Consider the following 20,151-nt stretch of genomic DNA (forward strand, 5'->3'; position numbering starts at 1 on the left):
AATCAGTGCATTAGAAAAGTAGTCAGTATGCCTTATACCAACCATTCAATACACTTTCATAAAGCTTTTGTAGAAAGCAATTCTGCAGTACTTCTTGTTTTTCATTATTACAGTTATCAGTTACATGATCACTGTTTTACTGGGACTCATTTCATACAATAGCTCCCATGACTACAAAAAGAACCAGTTCGAGCCCTATGGCATTCCTATGTAAAGGGTCTCCAACAGCTACAAGATACTCACCAGCCAGCCTTTCCCAGTAGTCAACTTTAAAATTTCACTTCCTCCTAATTTCTGCTTCTGTCCATAGCAGGCACGTGGGGGCTTTTCCTCCAGGAACCTCTGGGCCCTGATATCATAAAACAATAAGGAGCCTTGCCCTGTTCCTACTGTGATGATGTGCTCATAGAAGCTCACTGATCGAATACCTATCAAACAGAAAAGGGACATACAACACAGTAAGATGGATGCTTTGATTCTGCAGTGCTGCTGCTTGAGGTCTAATATTTTCTTTAAGAGGAACTACCTATTAGTATTCTCCACAATACAAATTTCCCCACTGTTATGGAATAGCGCAGATAAATCCCCTTGATACTACTGAAACAGCAGCTTCAACTACATATACTACTTCCCTTCTCCATCAGCTACACTGATGGTGGTGCATAGTAAGAAGTCTGATTCTCAGCAGACCCCAGCTCTGCTAGATAAGCAAAGATCACAAGCCATTCAGGATCAAGAGCAGCTTTGCTCTGTCTGCCATGAGCCTCTAGGCAAACACACCATGAGCAAGTACATGGCAGCAGACAGAGGAAAGAACATCACATTGGTTTCCTCCATGAGCTCGCACTCTATCTAGCTACCTGCCAAGCTGCAATAAGTAACTATGTGAGAAAAATTACTGTCCCAGCTGCCACCAAATATAATTTTGCCAATCAACAGGCTAGTTGTAGGCAAGTATAACCATAATAATAATGAGTCACTTTGTTGCTAAGATAGATCAAGCTCTTAAATAATTTTGAAGCTATCCCTGCTCAAATATTCTCTCACAAGCCCACCTTATTCTTTGTAGCTAACACTTTTAGCAGTTAATGCAGCAATGAAAACAGACTAAGAATCCTACAACCCAAGCACCACCACATTACACCAGCACATGGGAAGCTACAACAGGTTTCCAGTCCAAACAAAACATTCTAGCACAGTTCAGTTATGTCATTAGATTGAGTAAAAGGAGTACATTTTGTTTGTATGAAATGGTCAGGATATCTGTACAGCAACTCAAGTGTATATATGCCAACGCCCATAGCATGGGAAATAAACAAGAGTTAGAAGCTATTGTGCACCAGGGAGACCATGATATAATTGCCATCACGGAAATGTAATGGGATGACTCGCATGGTTGGAGTGCTGCAATGGATGGCTACAGGCTCTTTAGAAGGGACAGGCAAGGCAAGAGAGGTGGTGGGGTGGCGTTAATATGTTAAGCAGCGCTTTGACTGCCTAGAATTCAATGTTAGACACACCAAGGCAGAATGTTTATGGGTAAGGATAAAGGGGAAGGCCAATGAGGCTGATATCCTAGTGGGAGTCTGCTACAGACCACCCGACCAGGATAAAGAGACTGACGAGACATTCTTTCAACAACTTGGAGATGTCTTGTGTTCACTAGCCCTTGTTCTCGTGGGGGACTTCAACTTACCAGATGTCTGCTGGAAGTACAACACAGCAGAAAGGGGGCAATCCAGGAGGTTTCTGGAATGTATGGATGATAACTTCCTGCTACAGCAGGTAAGTGAGCCTACCAGGTGTAGTGCCACGCTGGACCTACTGTTTACAAACAGGGAAGGGCTGGTGGAAGATGCAGTGGTAGGAGGTCGTCTTGGGCACAGCGACCATGGTATGATAGAATTTTCAATATGTGGTGAAGTTAGGAGGGTTGTCAGCAAAACCTCTACCTTGGACTTCCGGAGGGCTGTCTCTTCAGGACACTGGTTCAGAGAGTCCCTTGAGAAGCAGCCCTCAAAAACAAAGGGCCCCAGGAAGGCTGGGGTTACTTTAAGAATGAAATGATGAAGGCACAGGGGCAGGCTGTCCCTATGTGCCGAAAAAGGAGCCGGCAGGGAAGAAGACCGGCCTGGTTGAGTGAGGAACTATTACAAGAACTCATAAATAAAAAAAGAGTGTATCAACTTCGGAAAAAGGGGCAGGTGAATCAGAAAGTATTTAAGGATATTGTAAGGGCATGTAGAAAGAGAATTAGAGATGCAAAAGCTCAGCTAGAACTTAATCTAGCCATCTCTGTAAAGGATAATAAAAAAAGCTTTTATAAATACATTAACAACAAAAGGAAGGTCTTCATTCCTTATTGGATGAGGGGAGAACTTAATAATGGAGGACAAGGAAAAGCCTGAGGTATTTATCACCTTCTTTGCCTCAGTCTTTAACAAAAAGACTAGCTACCCTCAGGACAACTGGGCTCCTGAGTTGGTAGACAGGGATGGGGAGCAGAATCCCCCTCCTGTAATACAGGAGGAAGTAGTTAGGGACCTGCTGTGCCACTTAGATCCCAACAAGTCCACAGGTCTGGATGGGATTCATCCCAGGGTGCTGAGGGAGCTGGTGGAAGAATTGGCTAAGTCACTCTCAATCATTTATCACCAGTCCTGGCTGACTGGGGAGGTCCCATATGACTGGAGGTTGGCCAGCGTGATGCCCATCCACAAGAAGGGCTGGAAGGAGGATCCGGGGAACTACAGGCCTGTCAGCCTGACCTCGGTGCCTGGCAAGGTTATGGAACAGATCATCCTGAGTGCCATCAAGTGGCATGTAGAAGACAACCAGGGGATCAGGTCCAGCCAACATGGGTTTAGGAAAGGAAGGTCCTGCCTGACCAATCTCATGTCCTTCTATGACTGGGTGACCCACATAGTGGATGAGGGGAAGGCTGTGGATGTGGTCTACCTAGACTTCAGCAAGGCCTTTGACACAGTCTCCCACAGCATCCTCCTGGAAAAGCTAGCAATCCACAGCTTGGACAGGTGCACCCTTTGCTGGGTTAAAAACTGGTTGGATGACTGGGCCCAGAGTGATGGTGAATGGTGCTGCATCCAGTTGGTGTCTGGTGACCAGCAGTGTCCCCCAGGGATCAGAACTGGGCCCAGTCCTATTCAACATCTTTATTGACGACCTGAATGTGGGGATTGAGTCCACCCTTAGTAAATTCGCAAGTGACACCAAGCTGGGGGGGAGTGTTGATCTGCCAGAGGATAGGAAGAAGCTGCAGAGGGACCTGGACAAGCTGGGTTGATGGGCCGAGGCCAATGGCATGAAATTCAACAAGACCAAGTGCAGGGTCCTGCACTTTGGCCACAATAACCCCAGGCAGCACTACAGACTGGGGGAAGAGTGGCTGGAGAGCAGCCCAGCAGAGAGGGACCTGGGAGTACTGGCTGACAGCCCGTTGAATATGAGCCAGCAGTGTGCCCAGGTGGCCCAGAAGGCCAATGGCATCCTGGCTTGTATCAGGCTGAGGGAGCTGGGGTTATTTAGCCTGGAGAAGAGGAGCCTCACAGGGGACCTTCTCACTCTCTACAACTACCTGAAGGGAGGTTGGAGTCAGGTGAGGTTGGGCTCTTCTCCCAGGCAACCAGCAACAAGACAAGAGGGCATGGCCTGAAGCTGCACCAGGGGAGGGTTAGGTTGGATATTAGGAAGCACTTCCTCACGGTGAGGGTCATTAGACATTGGAATGGACTTCCCAGGGAAGTGGTGGAGGCACCATTCCTGGATGTGTTCAAGGAAAGGCTGGATGTGGCACTTAGTGCCATGGTCTAGCCGATGTGGTGGTGTTGGTCATAGGCTGGACTTGATGATCTTAAAGGTCTTTTCCAGCCTCGGTGATTCTGTGAAATCTAAATCTGAAGTCTCAGCTAAACAAGGATCCCTTGCAAATAGTATTGGGGAGATTCTGTATGTAGAAATTTGCAATTTGCAAATGGGAAACCATTATGCAAGTCTCATACCTGCTGAAGTAGATTTACCCGATTTGTATAAGAATATCCACTTTAAATCAGAGAACTATAAATGCATCTGCGCGTTAATATCCACTTTAAATCAGAAAACTACAAATGCATCTGAGCAAGTTGGAGATATCTCCTCTCCCTCCATTACAAGGGCCTGGCTCTGACAAATGCATGCAGAAAGCTTTAAGCCCTCTAGTAGTCAGCAAGAGCAGTTGCTTGGATAAGAGGAGAAAGGCACAAGAGGGGACCTCGTCTTATTTTTGCTCCAAAAGTACACCCAGAACACACACTTAACAGAAACAGGTGATGGGAGTATGAAAGCAGATGGCATATACATTTAAATGCAATGTGGACTTAACACGTTCAGCAGGTGCATTTGGAAGCTTTGAAATAACACTTCAAAGCACTTAAAAGTCAACCCAGATTTTAGTCTGCAAATCAATAAACAGCCTACTTTCTAGAGGTGCTGCACTGCTCCAAGTCCCAGTGAGATCAACAGAAAGTTGGAACACTCAGTATCTTGGGAATTAATATTACTTAAGTGCCTCCACCAACATGCAAAAGAAAAAGATCCACCTACTATGCAGAACAGAAAACAGCATCAAAGGCTTTCTTCAGACATGAACTAGTGTCCCAGAGATGCTACCTACACATAGATCATCCCCCCAGCAGGGATGATCACATACTCAAGGCAGAAGCTTTCAGCCACCAGCCACCACTGGGCACCACACTCCAGTGTTTCTTCCCTATGAAACTGAAGGGTGACAGTGTCAGGACCTCTACAGAGCCCTCACCAACAGTAGGTCAGGACAAGGGCTGTTGCTGGTAAGATGTTCAGGTGACAACACGAGCTGGTGAAGCACCCTTTCACATATATAAACTTCTCCTGTATCTGAAAGAAGCAGACCCTGACATTTATCTAGACAGCACCATTCAAATTCCAGTAACCACATAAAGAAAACTTACCTAATGCTTCCCTACATGCATTCTCTTTGGTTAACTTGCCCAGTGAAGAGATGGATGCCTAGAGCCAAGCTAAATAAGGACAGCAACTTATTAGTTTGGGATTAATATAGTTTAAAATGGGCAAAACAGCACAGTGCCTTCTCATGCTGGAGTGCAAGTAGTGTTTGCCTCCATCCCTGTTGCAAGAAAGGATGAAGAGATAAACAGGAGGAGTCTGCAGATCAATGCATGGCTGTGTGACTGGTGCCAAAGGCAGGGCTTTGGTTTTTTGATCATGGGCTGCTCTATGAGACACCTGGCCTGCAGGTGGCAGGTGAGATGCACCTGTCCCAGAGGGGGAAAAGGCTTTTGGGGCAGGAGTTAGTGGGGCTCATTGACAGGGCTTTAAACTAGATATGAAGGGGGAAGGGGAGATAACTGGGCCTGTTAGGGCTTGAAGGATGATGGACTAGGGAGGATTCTCACTCTGTTGTTTCATTTGAGAGAAAGGATAGATGTTTAGAAACCATGGAAGCACCTGAGAAGGGTCTGGTAGGAAATGGAGCCCACAGTGGAAAAAAGGTGTTGGAATCATTAGCTCATCTGAAGTGCATCCATACCAATGCATGCTGGATGAGCAACAAACAGGGGGAGCTTGAAGCCATGATACACCAGGAAAACTATGACATAGTGGCTGTCACAGAAATGTGATGGGATGCATCACACAACTGGAGTGCCACAATTGATGGCTACAAGCTCTTCAGGAGGGATAGAAAGGGATGGAGAGGGGGTGGAGTGGCCCTGTATGTTAGAGAATGCTATGAGAGCTTGGAAATAAGTGTAGTCATGATGAGGTTGAGAGTGTTTGGATTAGGTTAAGGGCCAATAAAGCCGATATGGCTGTGGGAGTCTGCTACAGACCTCCCAACCAAAGCAGTGAAGTGGGTGAAGCTTTCTATAAGCAGTTGGGAGAAATCTCCCAGTCACTTGCTGCTGTTCTTGTGGGGGACTTTAACCTCCCAGACATCTGCTGGAAATACAACACAGCAGAGAGGGAACATTCCAAGAGGTTCCTGGAAGTGTGGAGGATAACTTCCTCTCACAGCTGATAAGTGAGCCGACCAGGGAGGGTGCCCTCCTGGACCTGCTTCTGGTGAACAGGGAAGATCTTGAGGGGGAAGTAAAAGTTGGAGGCTGTCTAGGGCACAGTGAGCATGAGATGACTGAGTTTTTGATCCTTGGAGAAACAAGGAGAGGGATTAGTAAAACTGTCACCTTAGACTTCCAGAGGGCATACTTTGACCTGCTCAGAAGACTGATTGACAAAGTCCCTTGAGAGGCTGCCTTGAAGGATAAAGGAGTCCAGGAAGGCTGGACATACTTCAAGAAAGAAGTTTTAAAGGCACAGGAGCTGCTGTCCCCGTGTGCCAAAAAAACAGTAAGCAGGGTAGGAGACCAGCCTGGCTAAATAGGGACTTTTGGCTGGACCTTAGGAACAAAAGGAGAGTCTATGACCTTTGTAAAAGGGGACAGGTCACTCATGAAGTCTATAAAGATGAAGTGAACCTACGCAGGGTGAAAATTACGAGAGCCGAAGCGCAGCTAGAGCTCAAACTAGCTACAGCTGTTGAGGATAATAAAAATGTTTCTATAAGTTCATTAACAGCAAAAGGAGGATTAGGGAAAATCCCCATCCTTTATTGGATGCAGAGGGAATCTTAGTAACAAAGGATGAGGAAAAGGCTGAGGTGCTCAACACCTACTTTGCCTCAGTCATTAGCAGTGGAACCAGCTGTTCCATGGATACACAGACACATTAGCTAGGAGACAGGTAGGAGATGCAGAATGAGGTCGTCACAATTAAAGAAGAAGTGGTCAGAGACCTACTACGCCACTTAGACGCACACAAGTCTATGGGACCGGATGGGCTACATCCAAGGGTGCTGGAGGAGTTGGCAGACGTGATGGCCAAGCCACTTTCCATTATTTACCTGAAGTCCTGGCTAACTGGGGAGGTCCCAATGGACTGGAGGGCAGCAAATGTAACACCCATCTATAAGAAAGGCAGAAAGGAGGATCTGGGAAACTACAGACCTGTCAGTCTGACCTTGGTACCAGGGAAGGTCATGGAGCAGATCATCTTGAGTGTTATTAGAAGACATCTAGAGGATAACCAGGGGATCAGGCCCAGTCAGCATGGGTTTATGAAAGGCAGGTCCTGCCTGACAAACCTGATCTCCTTTTATAACCTGATGACCCGACTATTTGACGAGGAAAAGGCTGTGGATATTGTCTGTCTGGACCTCCAAAAAGCATTTGACACGGTTCCCCATAGAACTCTCATAAAAATACTGGCTGCTCATGGCCTGGATGAGCACACGATCTGTTGGATCAAGCACTGGCTGGACAGTCAGGCCCAAAGAGTGGTGGTCAATGGAGTCAAATCCAGCTGGGGCCAGTCACAAGTGGTGTTCCTCAGGGCTCAGTGTTGGGACCATTTCTGTTTAACATCTTATTGATGATCTCGATAAGGACATAGAGTGTATGATCAGTAAGTTTGCAGATGACACCAAGTTAGGAGGGAGTGTTGATCTGCATGAGGATAGGGAGGCTCTACAGAGAGACTTGGATAGATTGTATGCTTGGGTTAATGTTAATGGTCTGGGCTTCAACAAGGCCCAGTGCCGGGTCCTGCACTTGGGCCACAACAACCCCAGGCAACGCTCCAGGCTTGGGGAAGTGTGGCTGGAAAGTGTCTGGCAGAAAAGGACCTGGGGATTCTAATTGACAAGTGGCTGAATATGAGCCAGCAGTGTGCCCAGGTGGCCAAGAAAGCCAATGGCATCCTGGCTTGTCTTAGAAATAGTGTGACCAGCAGAAGTAGAGAGGTGATTGTCCCCCCTGTGCTCAGCACTGGTGAGGCCACACCTGGAGTATTGCATCCAGTTTTGGGCACCTCAATTCAAGAGAGATCTCGAGGTGCTGGAGCGAGGACAGAGGAGGGCTGCAAAGCTGGTGAAGGGCCTAGAGAATCAATCTGATGAAGAACGCTTGAAGGAGCTGGGAATGTTTAGTGTGAGGAAGAGGAGGCTGAGGGGAGACCTCATCAGTCTCTACAACTACCTGAAAGGTCATTGTAGAGAGGCTGGTGCTGGTCTCTTCTCACAGGTAATTAGCGACAGAACAAGAGGGAAGGGCTTCAAGCTGCAACAGGGCAGGTTTAGACTGGACATTAGGAACATTTTTTTTTCACAGAAAGAGTGGTCAGACACTGGAATAGGCTGCCCAGGGAGGTGGTGGAGTCACCATCCCTGGATGTGTTTAAGGGTCGTTTGGATGTGGTGTTGGTGGAGATGGTTTAGGGGAGAACTTTGTGGAGTAGGGATGATGGTTGGACTCGGTGATCCCAAGGGGCTTTTCCAACCTGAATAGTTCTATGATTCTATGATTCTATGCTTGAAAATAAAGAATATGGGAAGAAAAGCTTCTGGGACCATGCACCCTGCAAGCCCTCACACTTGGCTCTTGTGTAAGGTTCAATTTGACATACTGAGTCCACATCAGAAAAGGAAAACAGCTTTAAACAGGGCTTTAAAATTACAAAGCAAGAATCATTCACAGCACAGACTCCCAATATGATAGCACAGAGCAGACAAGATAGTATTTACAGTGGTACGAAGTCTGGATTTGCTTTGAGATGAAGTAAAACAGAATAAGACACAGTAAAAAATAAGTAAAGAACCAGTTTTAAAAGTTCAGTAATATTTGGATAGTGTAGAATTTAGTTTATCATAAAAGCACTAATGATGTCTGTAATTAGATTTCAGAGTTGCTGTTTTGTTTATTGGTTGCCCAAGGAATACTGTCATAAAAGCAAAACCTATATATACTGTTAATTATTTAGTCTATCACATGAAAAACCCTTTCTATTTATTAAAAGCTTATCTTACTGCAGTCTTAATAGCTACTTCTGCAAGCAAACCACTTGAAGCACCCTTTGACAAATTTCTTACCACTGCCTCGTTCTTTGGAACAGACGGATTTCACATTGTGAGAAGGCTGTCTGGGATCCAGAAAGGAGACATGTGCCTGTGATCCTACTGCATACACAGACCACTCCTGACCATAAGCCAAACACACATTCTCCCTGCAGTAAGGCAACTTTGTGGAAAGTAACTGGAAACAGAGGAAAGACAAATCAACACATTATGAGAAAAAAGCAAAATGTTAACAGAAAAATTCTGTAAGCTATGTTCAAGGAAGTTGCAGTGAAAAAAAACCAACATGCAGCTAAAAAGTAAGTTCAACACAACAGAACTTTAAGAGAAAAGCAACAACCTGACCCAGAGAAAAAAAATAATCTGAAGGAGATTGGATGCTTATCTGAACCAAACAGAGATTATAAAGGCTGAAGCCAAATATTATGCAAAGAACAATGGACATTTTGGTAAATTGTTTTACATCTTTCTAAGCTGCTTTTATTCATTCAGCAGGTGCATACAGACATGATCTCTCAGCTGAAAAAGCTAACCTCATACACTAGCATAGATATTTCTGGGTTTGATCTGCAATTCCACTTAACTAAGTGCAACTTCCTTTATGAACACTGCTAATCAAGTATCCCTCATACTCTATGGAATGGTTCACTTCAGCTCACCCAGCACTGGCAGAAAGTTAAGAGTATCTCCTACCCTCCAAAATAAGGGGAGTGAGGAGTTTCTCTCCCCAAGTTCTAATTTTTTGGACATTTCATTTTACGTAAAGCTTTAAAGTGTTTTACAAACATTGCTGCTCTTTCTTCAGGCATTTAAAGGAGATGAAGAATGATGAACAGCCTTAACTGCTAGGCAATTTTTGAAATGTTACATCAACAAACAGAAAAGAACCTTTGATAGTGTGTGCTCTGTTTTCCAAAGGTGAAAATACCCATCTAGGGACACGGCTCCCAGTTCCTATTAAAAAAAAAAGTAAGAGAGTTAGTTTCTGTATTATAGATGTCCTTACAAACTCACACTCAACTAGGCAGGCTGCGTACTCCAGATTGAACTCATCCATAATTCTGTACATGCTTATCAAGATAAATTTTCTTTTTATATTGATCTTGATAGAACACACTACAGCACAAAGGTGCCAGATAGAACAAGAATTAAAAAAACAGTAAATAACAAAAAATATCTTTCAAAAGCATAGATCTTGTTAGACAATCAAATAATGAATTATTAGACAGCACAAGCTGGAGTTGGCAATCCTCTACAGCAGCTCCCACACTGATTCTGACCCTGAAGTAAACATTTCTTTCCAGGCACTGCTCTACTGGAAAAGCTACATAAAGTCTCCATCACAGAGGAATAGTTAACAGCTATAGTGCAAAATAAAGCCTGCAGGAGCACCATGCTTCTCATAGCACACACACCTTTGCTTTAGACCTTCTCTATTCTTTGAGGGCAGAAAGAAAATAGTGGGGGATGAACTGCTACTATCACTTGTCCCAGTACAATTAGTCTCTAGTAATAACAAGAGATCAGCATGGGGGAGGTTAACATTTACTGTTTGTCAAATGCCAAAAAAACAACTCCAAAGCAAGCATTGGTGCCTGCCCTGTGTCAGTCACCTCACTTGCTGAGCAATCCAATACCAATTTAGCCATCAAAACAGCAACTGACTGAAAGCTAGCTGGTCTTCAGGAAAGGTGAAGGAAAGTAGCAAGAGCACTCAAGAGTAGGATTCAAGCTGCAAGAGGTGTTTTGGTGCTTTATATGCTTCTTGTAAACATTCCCCATCTGCCCCCTTTAGGATGCAAGTCTAAAATCAAACCCATAGGAAAGCTGTTCCTTCTGAAAACATATGATTTTATTTTTTTTTTCTACTGGACTTCTCCAAGCACTTGGGGCAAAAGCAGACATAGCAGACAAAGATGATCATCTCATATGAGAAAGATGCAAAACAACCAGGGGGGAAAAATTAGGTTGCTTCTCCAGTATATTTGATTTAGATTGCTTTTTTTTTTGTTTTCTAATACACACAAACATAGGACTTCTCAACTGTCTTGCTTATCTTACTGACCTTGTTCTTACTGTTGAAAGCCAACGCTCGGACCTTGCAGTTGTCAGGATTGGTGTTCTCCTTGGGGATATCCTTCAAAGCCCTGTGTGTTATGTGGGCATAGACAGGAACTTGAGAGATATTATGTCCAGCATTGCTTTTGGACAACACATCCTCTGTGACTTCCCAGAGACCCATTGAACCATCCCGGGAACCTGAACAAATAGTCCATAACAGCATTTCATATATACATAATTCCTCTTTTTAAAAAAGGAACTGCAATAAACAATAGGGTATGAAAGAAAGGATATTATTACTATTGATTTAATCTAACTCAACACACTGTTGGTGCTTATATATTATTAAAAAACCACATTATTTTACTGAGCTGTAAAGTTCATATCGTGAACTCATTGTCAACTGGTTTGTCTGCATAGTCTATGTGGTTTCCAAGCAGCTAGATCACCTAATCTGTTTTCAAACTGATTTGATATCTCTCAGCTGACAATGGCATCTCTCAGCTCTGCACACTCCAGAGCTGACGCTGCTTCCCAGACTGAGTTTTCCTGGGAAAATGCCACCACCCAGGTGTCAGGCTGCAGGGTGTGCCCAACTCACACACCATAGTGAAGTGAGCACGCCTGTGGGAGGTGTGTCCAGGTGGAGGAATTTCTCCGCCTAGTGCTGGAGCTCCGAGAGGAGGTTGGCAGGCTGAGGGCCATTAGGGAATGTGAGAGGGAAATACATTCTTTGAGCCGCACCCTGCCTCCCATGATAGAAACCCAGAAGGCAGAGAGAGCCCCTGCTACATCAAACTCCCTGTCCTCTCTCTGTCCAACTCAATGTGATGCCTTGGAAGACAGGGGGCAATGGCAAAAGGCACCACAAACGTGTCTGCCCAACAACTACACCATCTTCCCAGGTGCCACTGAGAAACAGATACGGTGCCTTGTGAGTGTAAAAGGTGAGAATAAAAATTCTTCCAGCTTGGAGGTGTCATCAAGGTCTAGTCGGACCATCCCATTCATCAAAACATCTGCAGTAAAGAAAGACTGGTTCTTGTCATAGGGGACTCCCTTCTGAAGGGAGCAGAAGGCCCGATATGTAGACCAGACCTGCTACATAGGAAGGTTTGCTGCCTCCCTGGGGCCAGGGTCAAGGATGTACGGAAGAAACTCCCTACCCTAGTTCAACCCTAAGACTACTACTCATTAGTGATTTTTCAGGTAGGCAGTGATGAGATTGCTACAAGAAGTCCAAGGGCAATGAAGAGAGACTTCAGGGCCTTAGGACAACTGGTTAGGGGGTTGGGAGCACAAGTAGTGTTTGCCTCTATCCCTCCTGTTGTAAGGACTGATGAGGGGATAAACAGGAGGAGCCAACAGATCAATGCCTGGCTATGTGACTGGTGTCATCGGCAGGACTTTGGGTTCTATGACCACAGGCTGCTTTACAAGACACCAGGGCTGCTGGCAAAAGATGGGATACACCTATCCCAAAGGGGGAAAAGGATCCTGGATCAGGAGCTTGGAGCACTCATAGAAAGGTCTTTAAACTAGACTCAAAGGGGGGCAATGCAATGTATCTGCTGGACCTTTTTCCCAACATGCAACTGTACATGTGGTGTGCAGCCAAGGGCATTCTGCTCTGTGTAGCTGCTCTTGTGACTGTTTTATGGTTTATCGACAGAACTGTAGCCATAATCAACTGTATAATTACCAGCCTAGTGATCCTAGGGGTTATGATACTGATCTTTATGGGGGCACTGTATGTGTACAGTTACAGTACAAATCCTAAAGTGAACAGAACAGTCCATGTTGGTAATGGCAGTAGCAGGTTCAATTTTACCTCTCCATTTTCTTTCAAGCTGAACCTCCCACCTCTTGAAGTGAATAGCACTGTTGCAGTAGGGATGCTTCTGCTGAATGTTTATAATGTATTGTGGATGCGTAGGGTGAGGTGCTGTTCCACTCACTGCCAATGCCCCCCAAGCAATCCTGCTGCCACTGTTGCTGCTACCACCTGTGATGCTGCTACCACCGCTGCTTTTGATGCCACCACTGGTGTTGCTACAAAAACAACTGCTTCTGCAAAGACTAAGTCCACTTCCATTCAAATTAAAGTATCTAATCCAGTGACCAGAAGCAAAGCAAAGGCAAAACGCTCCTCCCTTTTTACCCGCTCCTGTCTTGAGACATCCAGAGTTTCTTCAAGCAATGATAGAGACCGAAATTGAGGAAGCAGACGACTCTAAATCAGGTGATGGAGCAGGTACCTCTCAAGCAGATAAAGGAGCAGGCCCTTCTCAAGCAGATAGGACAGCAGGCCCTCCTCAATCAGGTGATGACGATGACCTTGTCCAGCCTTTCTCTATGAAGGAACTGTGCCTCATGGGAAAGGACTTTACCCACACTGATGGTGAGGGAATTCTTCCTTGGTTGCTCCAATGCTTTGATAGTGGGGCTGAAACCTACAATGTGGATGGAAGAGAAGCCAAGCAGTTGGGATCCCTGGCCAGAGATGCTGGTATTGACAGAGCACTTGGTAGCAAGATGGGAACTACCATCCTGTGGGACTGGTAAGCAAAACCAGTTCATTCCCTCTAAAGGCAAGGGAAGTAGGCAGAGCAAGAGACCCCCTTGGCTTAACTGTGAGCTTCAGGGTCTGCTCAGAACCAAATGGGAAATGTACCAGAGGTGGAAAAGTGAAACATAACCTGTTGAAAATTACAAGGGCATTGCCAGGGTATGCAGAGATGCAGTTAGGAAAGCAAAAGCTCAGCTTGACCTGACATTGGCCAAACATGTCAAAAACTTCAAGAAAGTGTTCTTCAGATACATTAACCACAAGCAGAAACAGATTAATAATATTGGCCCACTGTTAAACAGGAGAGGTGAACTAGTCACCAACAATGCTGAAAAGACAGAGGTCCTCAACACCTTCTTCACCTCTGTCTTTACCAGTGCTGTTAGGAACAAAAATCCAGGTTGATGCAGACACCAACCCGCCATCAGTGAAGGAAGAATTGGTGTGTCAACTATTACAGGAGCTTGACCCGTACAAATCAAAGGGTCCAGATGACATCTACCCTAGGGTGTTGAGAGAGCTGTTGATGTCATTGCAAATCCACTGTCCATAATCTTTGCGAAGTCGTGGGGATCAGAAGACGTCCCTGAGGACTGAAGGAAGGCTAATGTCACCCCCATCTATAAGAAGGGTCCAAAGGAGGACCCAGGTAATTACAGATCTATTAGTCTCACTTCAGTCCCTGGGAAAGTCATGGAGAAAATCCTCCTGGGGACTGTCACAAGTCAAATGAAGCACATGATTGGGAAAAGCCAATATGGATTTACCAGGGGCAAATTGTGCTTGATAAACTTGATCACCTGCTATGACAAAGTGACTCACTCGGTTGATGCAGGGTGAGCAGTGGACATTGTCTACCTGAACTTCTCCAAGGCTTTTGATACAGTCCCCCACAGCCTCCTCCTGAAGAAACCGACTTGTTATGGCCTAGACAAGTGGTCTGTGCAGTGGATGGGGAACTGGCTGACAGACCATACCCAGAGGGTGTCCTGGTTTGAGCCAGGATGAAGCCAATTTTCCTTTTTACTGATTTTTTTTTCCTCCAGTGAGCTTTCTTTTAACTAGCAAAAGTGTATTCTGAATAAAACTGATAAGACAGTGGAATGTTCTTCTAACTGCTGGGGCTTCAAGGTCGCACCTTCACTCTGCCGGCTCAGACACTACCGGGAGATCTATGACCCCCCCGTAGGAGGCTGAGTTAGACAGACAGCAAAACTGGCCAGAGATATTCCATTCCACAGATCTATGTAAGCTCAGAGGAAGGTCAGAGATCACAGAAGACACCTTCCTTCTTTCTTCTTCCCTTCTCTTCCGTCCATGGCCGGCGTCCGGGGAGGACTCCGTCCATCCAGCACCGTCGACCCTTAGGCTCGAGCTCTCCTGACCCTCATCACTCTGTGCTTCCTCCAGCAGCAGCTCCGGGATTTCTCGGGACTGTTCCAGCTGAGGGGAGTGTGGTGGGAGTTGCTGGGGGTGGGGGGAGGCGAGAGGCTCTTGCTCATACCTGAACATATTTGTATATAATTGTATATATTTCCCCCCAGATGCCGGCCATGGATGGAAGAGAAGGGAACGAGAAGAAGAAGGAAGGAAGTTGTCTTCTGTGATCTCTGACCTTCCTCTGAGCTTACATAGATCTATGGAATGGAATATCTCTGGCCAGTTTTGCTGTCTGTCTAACTCAGCCTCCTACGGGGGGGTCACAGATCTCCCCGTAGTGTCTGAGCCGGCAGAGTGAAGGTGCGACCTTGAAGCCCCAGCAGTTAGAAAAACATTCCACTGTCTTATCAGTTTTAATCAGAACACACTGTTGCTAGTTAAAAGAAAGCTTGCTGAAGGAAAAAAACAATCAGTAAAAAGGAAAATTGGCTTCATCCTGGCTCAAATCAGGACAGAGGGTGATAGTAAATAGATCCTCCTCAAACAGGCAATGGGTCACAAGTGGGGTTCCCCAGGGATCGATATTGGGAGCAACAATACCGGATGAAGAAAGCTGAATGTCTGGCTCATAGATCAACACAGGCTTAATTAAAGATCCTATACCTACTCCCTCCTGGTGTTTAGACAACTCACTTCCATCAAAGCCAGCTCTGACAGATGTGACATTGTCATAGTTTAACTCAGGTCCAACAACAATGCTCTCGATCCCCTCCCCCTCCCACCCAGGAAGGGAAGGAGAGAGAGAAAACGAAAGAGACTCTCTGGATTGAAAACTAAACTACACAGCTTTAATTAAACACCAATGATAAAAGAAAAAAAAAAAATGATATACAAATTTGTTCAGGAAATGTGCAAACCCCTATTGCCTCCCCCCACCCCCAGCAATTGCCACAGCACTCTCCTTAGCTGCAAACAGTCCAAAAAGTCCTGGAGCACTGCTGGAGAGAGAGCATAGAGTGATGAGGGTCAGGAGAGCTCGAGCCTGGGTGTCGATGATGATGGATGGACGGAGTCCTCCCCGGACGCCGGCCATGGACAGAAGAGAAGGGAAGGAGAAGCAGGAAGGAAGTTGTCTTCTGTGATCTCTGACCTTCCTCTGAGCTTATGTAGATCTATGGAATGGAATATCTCTGGCCAGTTTTGTTGTCTGTCTAATTCAGCCTCCTACAGGGGTCATAGATCTCCCCGTAGTGCCTGAGCCAGCAGGGCAAAGACATGACCTTGGAGTCCCAGCAATTTGAAAAACATTCCAGTGCTTGTTATCAGTCCCAGCTGGAACACTTTGCTAGTTAAAAGAAAGCTTACTGAAGGAAAAAAAATCAGTAAAAGTGGCTTCATCCTGGCTGAAACCAGGACAGACATGTACCTCAATTTCTTCCCTACACAATCATAGAATCATTTTGGCTGGAAAAGACCTTTAAGATCATCCAGTCCAACCATTAACCCAGCACTGCCAAGGCCACCACTAACCCATGGCCCTCAGCACCACATCTACACGGCTTGGAAACCCCTCCAGGGATGGGGACTCCAGCCCTGCCCTGGGCAGCCTGGGCCAGGGCCTGACAACTCTTACCAGGAAGAAATTGTTCCCAAGATCCAATCTCAATCTCCCCTGGCACAACTTGAGGCCTTTTCCTTTTGTCCTATCGCTTGTAACTTGGGAGAAGAGACCAACACCCCCACCTCACTACAACCTCCTTTCAGGCAGTTGTAGAGAGCAAGAGAGTCTCCCCTCAGCCTCCTTTTCTCCAGGCTAAACACCCCCAGTTCCTAAGACTTATGCTCTACACCTTTCCTCAGCTCCATTGCCCTTCTCTGGACACGCTCCAGCCCTTCCATGTCCTTCTTGTTGTGAGGGGCCCAAAACTGAACCCAGGATTCAAGGTGTGGCCTCACCAGTGCCAAGTACAGGGACAATCAGTGCCCTACTCTTGCTGGCTACACTAGTGCTGAGACAAGCCAGGATGCTGGTGGCTTTCTTGGCCACCTGGGTACATGCTGGCCCATGTTCAGCTGGCTGTCAACCAACACCTCTAGGTCTTTTTCTGCTGGGCACTTTCCAGCCACTCTTCCCCAAGCCTGGAGCATTGCCTGGGGTTGTTGTGACCCAAGTGCAGGACCCAGCACTTGGTCTTGTTGAACCTCATGCAAATGGCCTCAGCCCATGGATCCAGCCTGTCCAGGTCCCTCTGCAGAGCCTCCTACCCTCACATAGATCAACACTCCCTCCCAACTTGGTGTTATTCACAAACTGGGGATGCAGTTGATCCCCTTGTCCAGATCACTGATAAAGATATTAAACAGAACTGGCTTCATACTGCTCTCCACCCCTGTATTCCAGCTCAGGGGACTGGGTACCCAGCGAACAACTGGTCCTACTACTAAAGAATGAGACAAAAAAAGGCATTAAATACCTTGGCCTTTTCCTCATCCTTTGTCTCTGTTTCCCCCTTGTATCCAATAAAGGATGGAGATTCTCCTTAGCCCTTCTTTTGTTGCTAATGTATTTATAGGAACATTTCTTATTGTCTTTTACAGCAGTAGACAGATTAAGTTCTAGTTGGGCTTTGGCCATTCTAATTTTTTCCCTGCAAATCCTCATGACATCTTTGTAGTCCTCCTGAGTTGCCTTCCCTTTCTTCCAAAAGCCAGAAACTCCTTTTTTCCCCAAGTTTGAACCGAAGCTTTCTGTTCAGCCAGGCCAGTCTTCTTCCCCACTGGCTCATCTTTCAGCACAGGAGGACAGCCTGCTCCTGGGCCTGGAAGATTTTGTTACTGAAGAGAACCCAGTCTTCCTGGATTCCTTTGCCCTTCAGGACTGATTGCCAAGGAACTCTGTCAACCAAGCTCTGAAACAGGTCAAAGTCTGCCTGTCAGAAGTCCAAGGTGGCAGTTCTGTTGACCCTCCTCCTTACTTCTCTAAGAATTGACACTATATAATTTCATGATCGCTGAGCCCAAGACAGCCTCCAACTGTCACATCACCCACAAGTCCTCCTCTGTTCGCAAGCAACAGGTCCAGTGGGTTGCCTTCCCTAGTTGGCTCCCTCACCAGCTGTGTCAGGAAGTTGTCTTCCACACACTCCAGGAACCTCCTAGATTGTTTCCTCTCTGCAGTGTTGTATTTCGAGCAGACAAATGTGACTTTGTTTTTTTTAATGGAGATATTTGGGTTGGAGAGTTGAAAGGATCAACTCTTATATTAAATTAAAAATCAAACTCCAAAATTAGCTTTCTGGTTTTTGAAAAAATTACTGAACTAACAATTCAAGTATTTGATTTTTTTAATAGGAGACTGTTACGATTTTCTGTCACCTGCAGTACAGAATACTACACCCTATCAGCACAGAAAACCAGTAAACTACTACATTAATGCAACAGCATATTAGTATTGCTGCCTTTACCTAAGTTAAGTAATACTTTATGAAGTTACACTGATTATCCAACTAGTTACTAAAAAGTCAGTAACTGACGTTCTCTATTACAGCCTTCTGTATTAACTGCACAGTATGTGTGCATACACACACACACAACTTTATTGATAGCTTGATAAAACAGAGTTTTTATTAATCAGTCTTTCAGGAAACTGATACTGCTCTGCTGCATTCCAAAGTTATTAACTAATAACCAACATCCCTCTTGAAATTATTTTTCCTTCTACTCACTGTGTTTAGACACCCTCTCATGGTAAAGATAGTAGTATTCCCTCTAATACTAGAAAAAAAGCCACAACAACAAACAAACAAATCTAGACCAGGGCTCTACAAATAAAAGAAAACAAAGCACTGTACTAAGACCAAAAATGGTTTAGATAGGCAAAGTAGTTCAAGTAGTTTTAAATGCCTTGATAAAAGTGCTTCCCTAAGACCTACCAAGTACTGTACATCAGTATAAAATTCTGGTTAAAAAAAATTTAAAAATTGACTTTACCAGAAACAGCCATAGTATCACTGATCCATGCGATTGAAAATATCCAGTCCTTATGTCCATCCTAAAAGAAAAAAAATAGATTTTCTGTGCCATTATATTCTAGGGTGGTCTCAAAGCAGACAAATATTCTTTACTTTGATTTTTATTTTTTTTTTAGTACAAAGACAGAAAGGCAGACTTACCTTAAAAACATACAGATAAACTGTTCCAGCTTGATTCTGGAATCTTAAGTACCTAACAGTAATTTTAACTTTTTTTGATTTCAAAGTGTCTAGTTAATAGAGAGCAATCAGGCAATGGAAAAAAAGGTCTCTGACAAAAGAGAAATTGATCTAAATTTTAAGGACTTGGATTTTCCCATTTTGAAAGCAGTGTTCCTTACTTCTGTAAAGTAGCTACATACTTTTTATAATAGAGATGTGCATTTGAGGAAATAAAAGTAACCAAAGCATTATGTTTACAATATATGAACTACAGATTAAGGTTTCAAGACTATAACTTCAATAGTTTTTTCTTTAGCAGGTGAGATACCTGTGGGGAAAAAAGACCATAAGGCACTAGTTCTGTTAGAAAAGCTGCAGAGTCACAAGGAGCACAGAAACAAATAGCAAGTCATACAAATTTTCAGAGTCAAGCCTTTCTGCAGCTGGTTATCTGCTACTGCAGAAACTCTGACCTGACTTCTGCTATTGAAGTCAACATCTATGAAGTCCTGAATCAAAAAGGATAAATGAGAAAGTGCTTAGAGGACACCACTATACTAATTCCAGCCTTTTTCTTTTCAAGACTGTTTATTTTAAAAAGGTCTCATGATGTTTCAGAAATGTAAGCAGTATCAGAGTCTATCAAGTTGCCATAAGTGATGGGGTTAGAACTAATCACAGAATGGTTTGGGTTGGAAGGGACCTTGAAGATCATCCAGTTCCAACCCCCGTGCATGGGCAGGGACACCTCCTACTAGCCCAGGTTGCCCCATCCAACTTGGCCTTGAACACTTCCAGGGATGGGGCATCCACAACTTCCCTGGGCAACTTGTTTCAGTGTCTCACCACCTTTATGCTAAAGAACTTCTTCCTGATGTCTAACCTAAATCTCCCCTCTTCCAGCTTAAAACCATTACCCCTTATCCTATCACTACACACCCAGGTAAAAAGCCCCTCCCCAGCTTTCCTGGAGCCCCTTCAGGCAC

General features: G+C 45.0%; 1 protein-coding gene across 2 annotated transcripts in view; it reads right to left on the reverse strand.

The window, feature by feature from the left end:
• Positions 1 to 20,151, reverse strand: part of LOC127396384 (DDB1- and CUL4-associated factor 12-like) — a 71,702-nt gene that overhangs the window by 11,379 nt on the left and 40,172 nt on the right. For both annotated transcript variants that reach the window (XM_051644007.1, XM_051644006.1), the window contains 5 exons: positions 18,963 to 19,023; positions 11,028 to 11,221; positions 9,851 to 9,916; positions 8,978 to 9,140; positions 244 to 428 (listed from right to left, as the gene is read on the reverse strand). In XM_051644007.1, coding sequence (XP_051499967.1) covers positions 244 to 428; positions 8,978 to 9,140; positions 9,851 to 9,916; positions 11,028 to 11,221; positions 18,963 to 19,023 — 669 coding nt within the window. The remainder of the gene's footprint in view (positions 1 to 243; positions 429 to 8,977; positions 9,141 to 9,850; positions 9,917 to 11,027; positions 11,222 to 18,962; positions 19,024 to 20,151) is intronic.

Source organism: Apus apus (genome assembly GCF_020740795.1).
Source record: "Apus apus isolate bApuApu2 chromosome W unlocalized genomic scaffold, bApuApu2.pri.cur SUPER_W_unloc_1, whole genome shotgun sequence".
NCBI classification, from domain to species: domain Eukaryota; kingdom Metazoa; phylum Chordata; class Aves; order Apodiformes; family Apodidae; genus Apus; species Apus apus.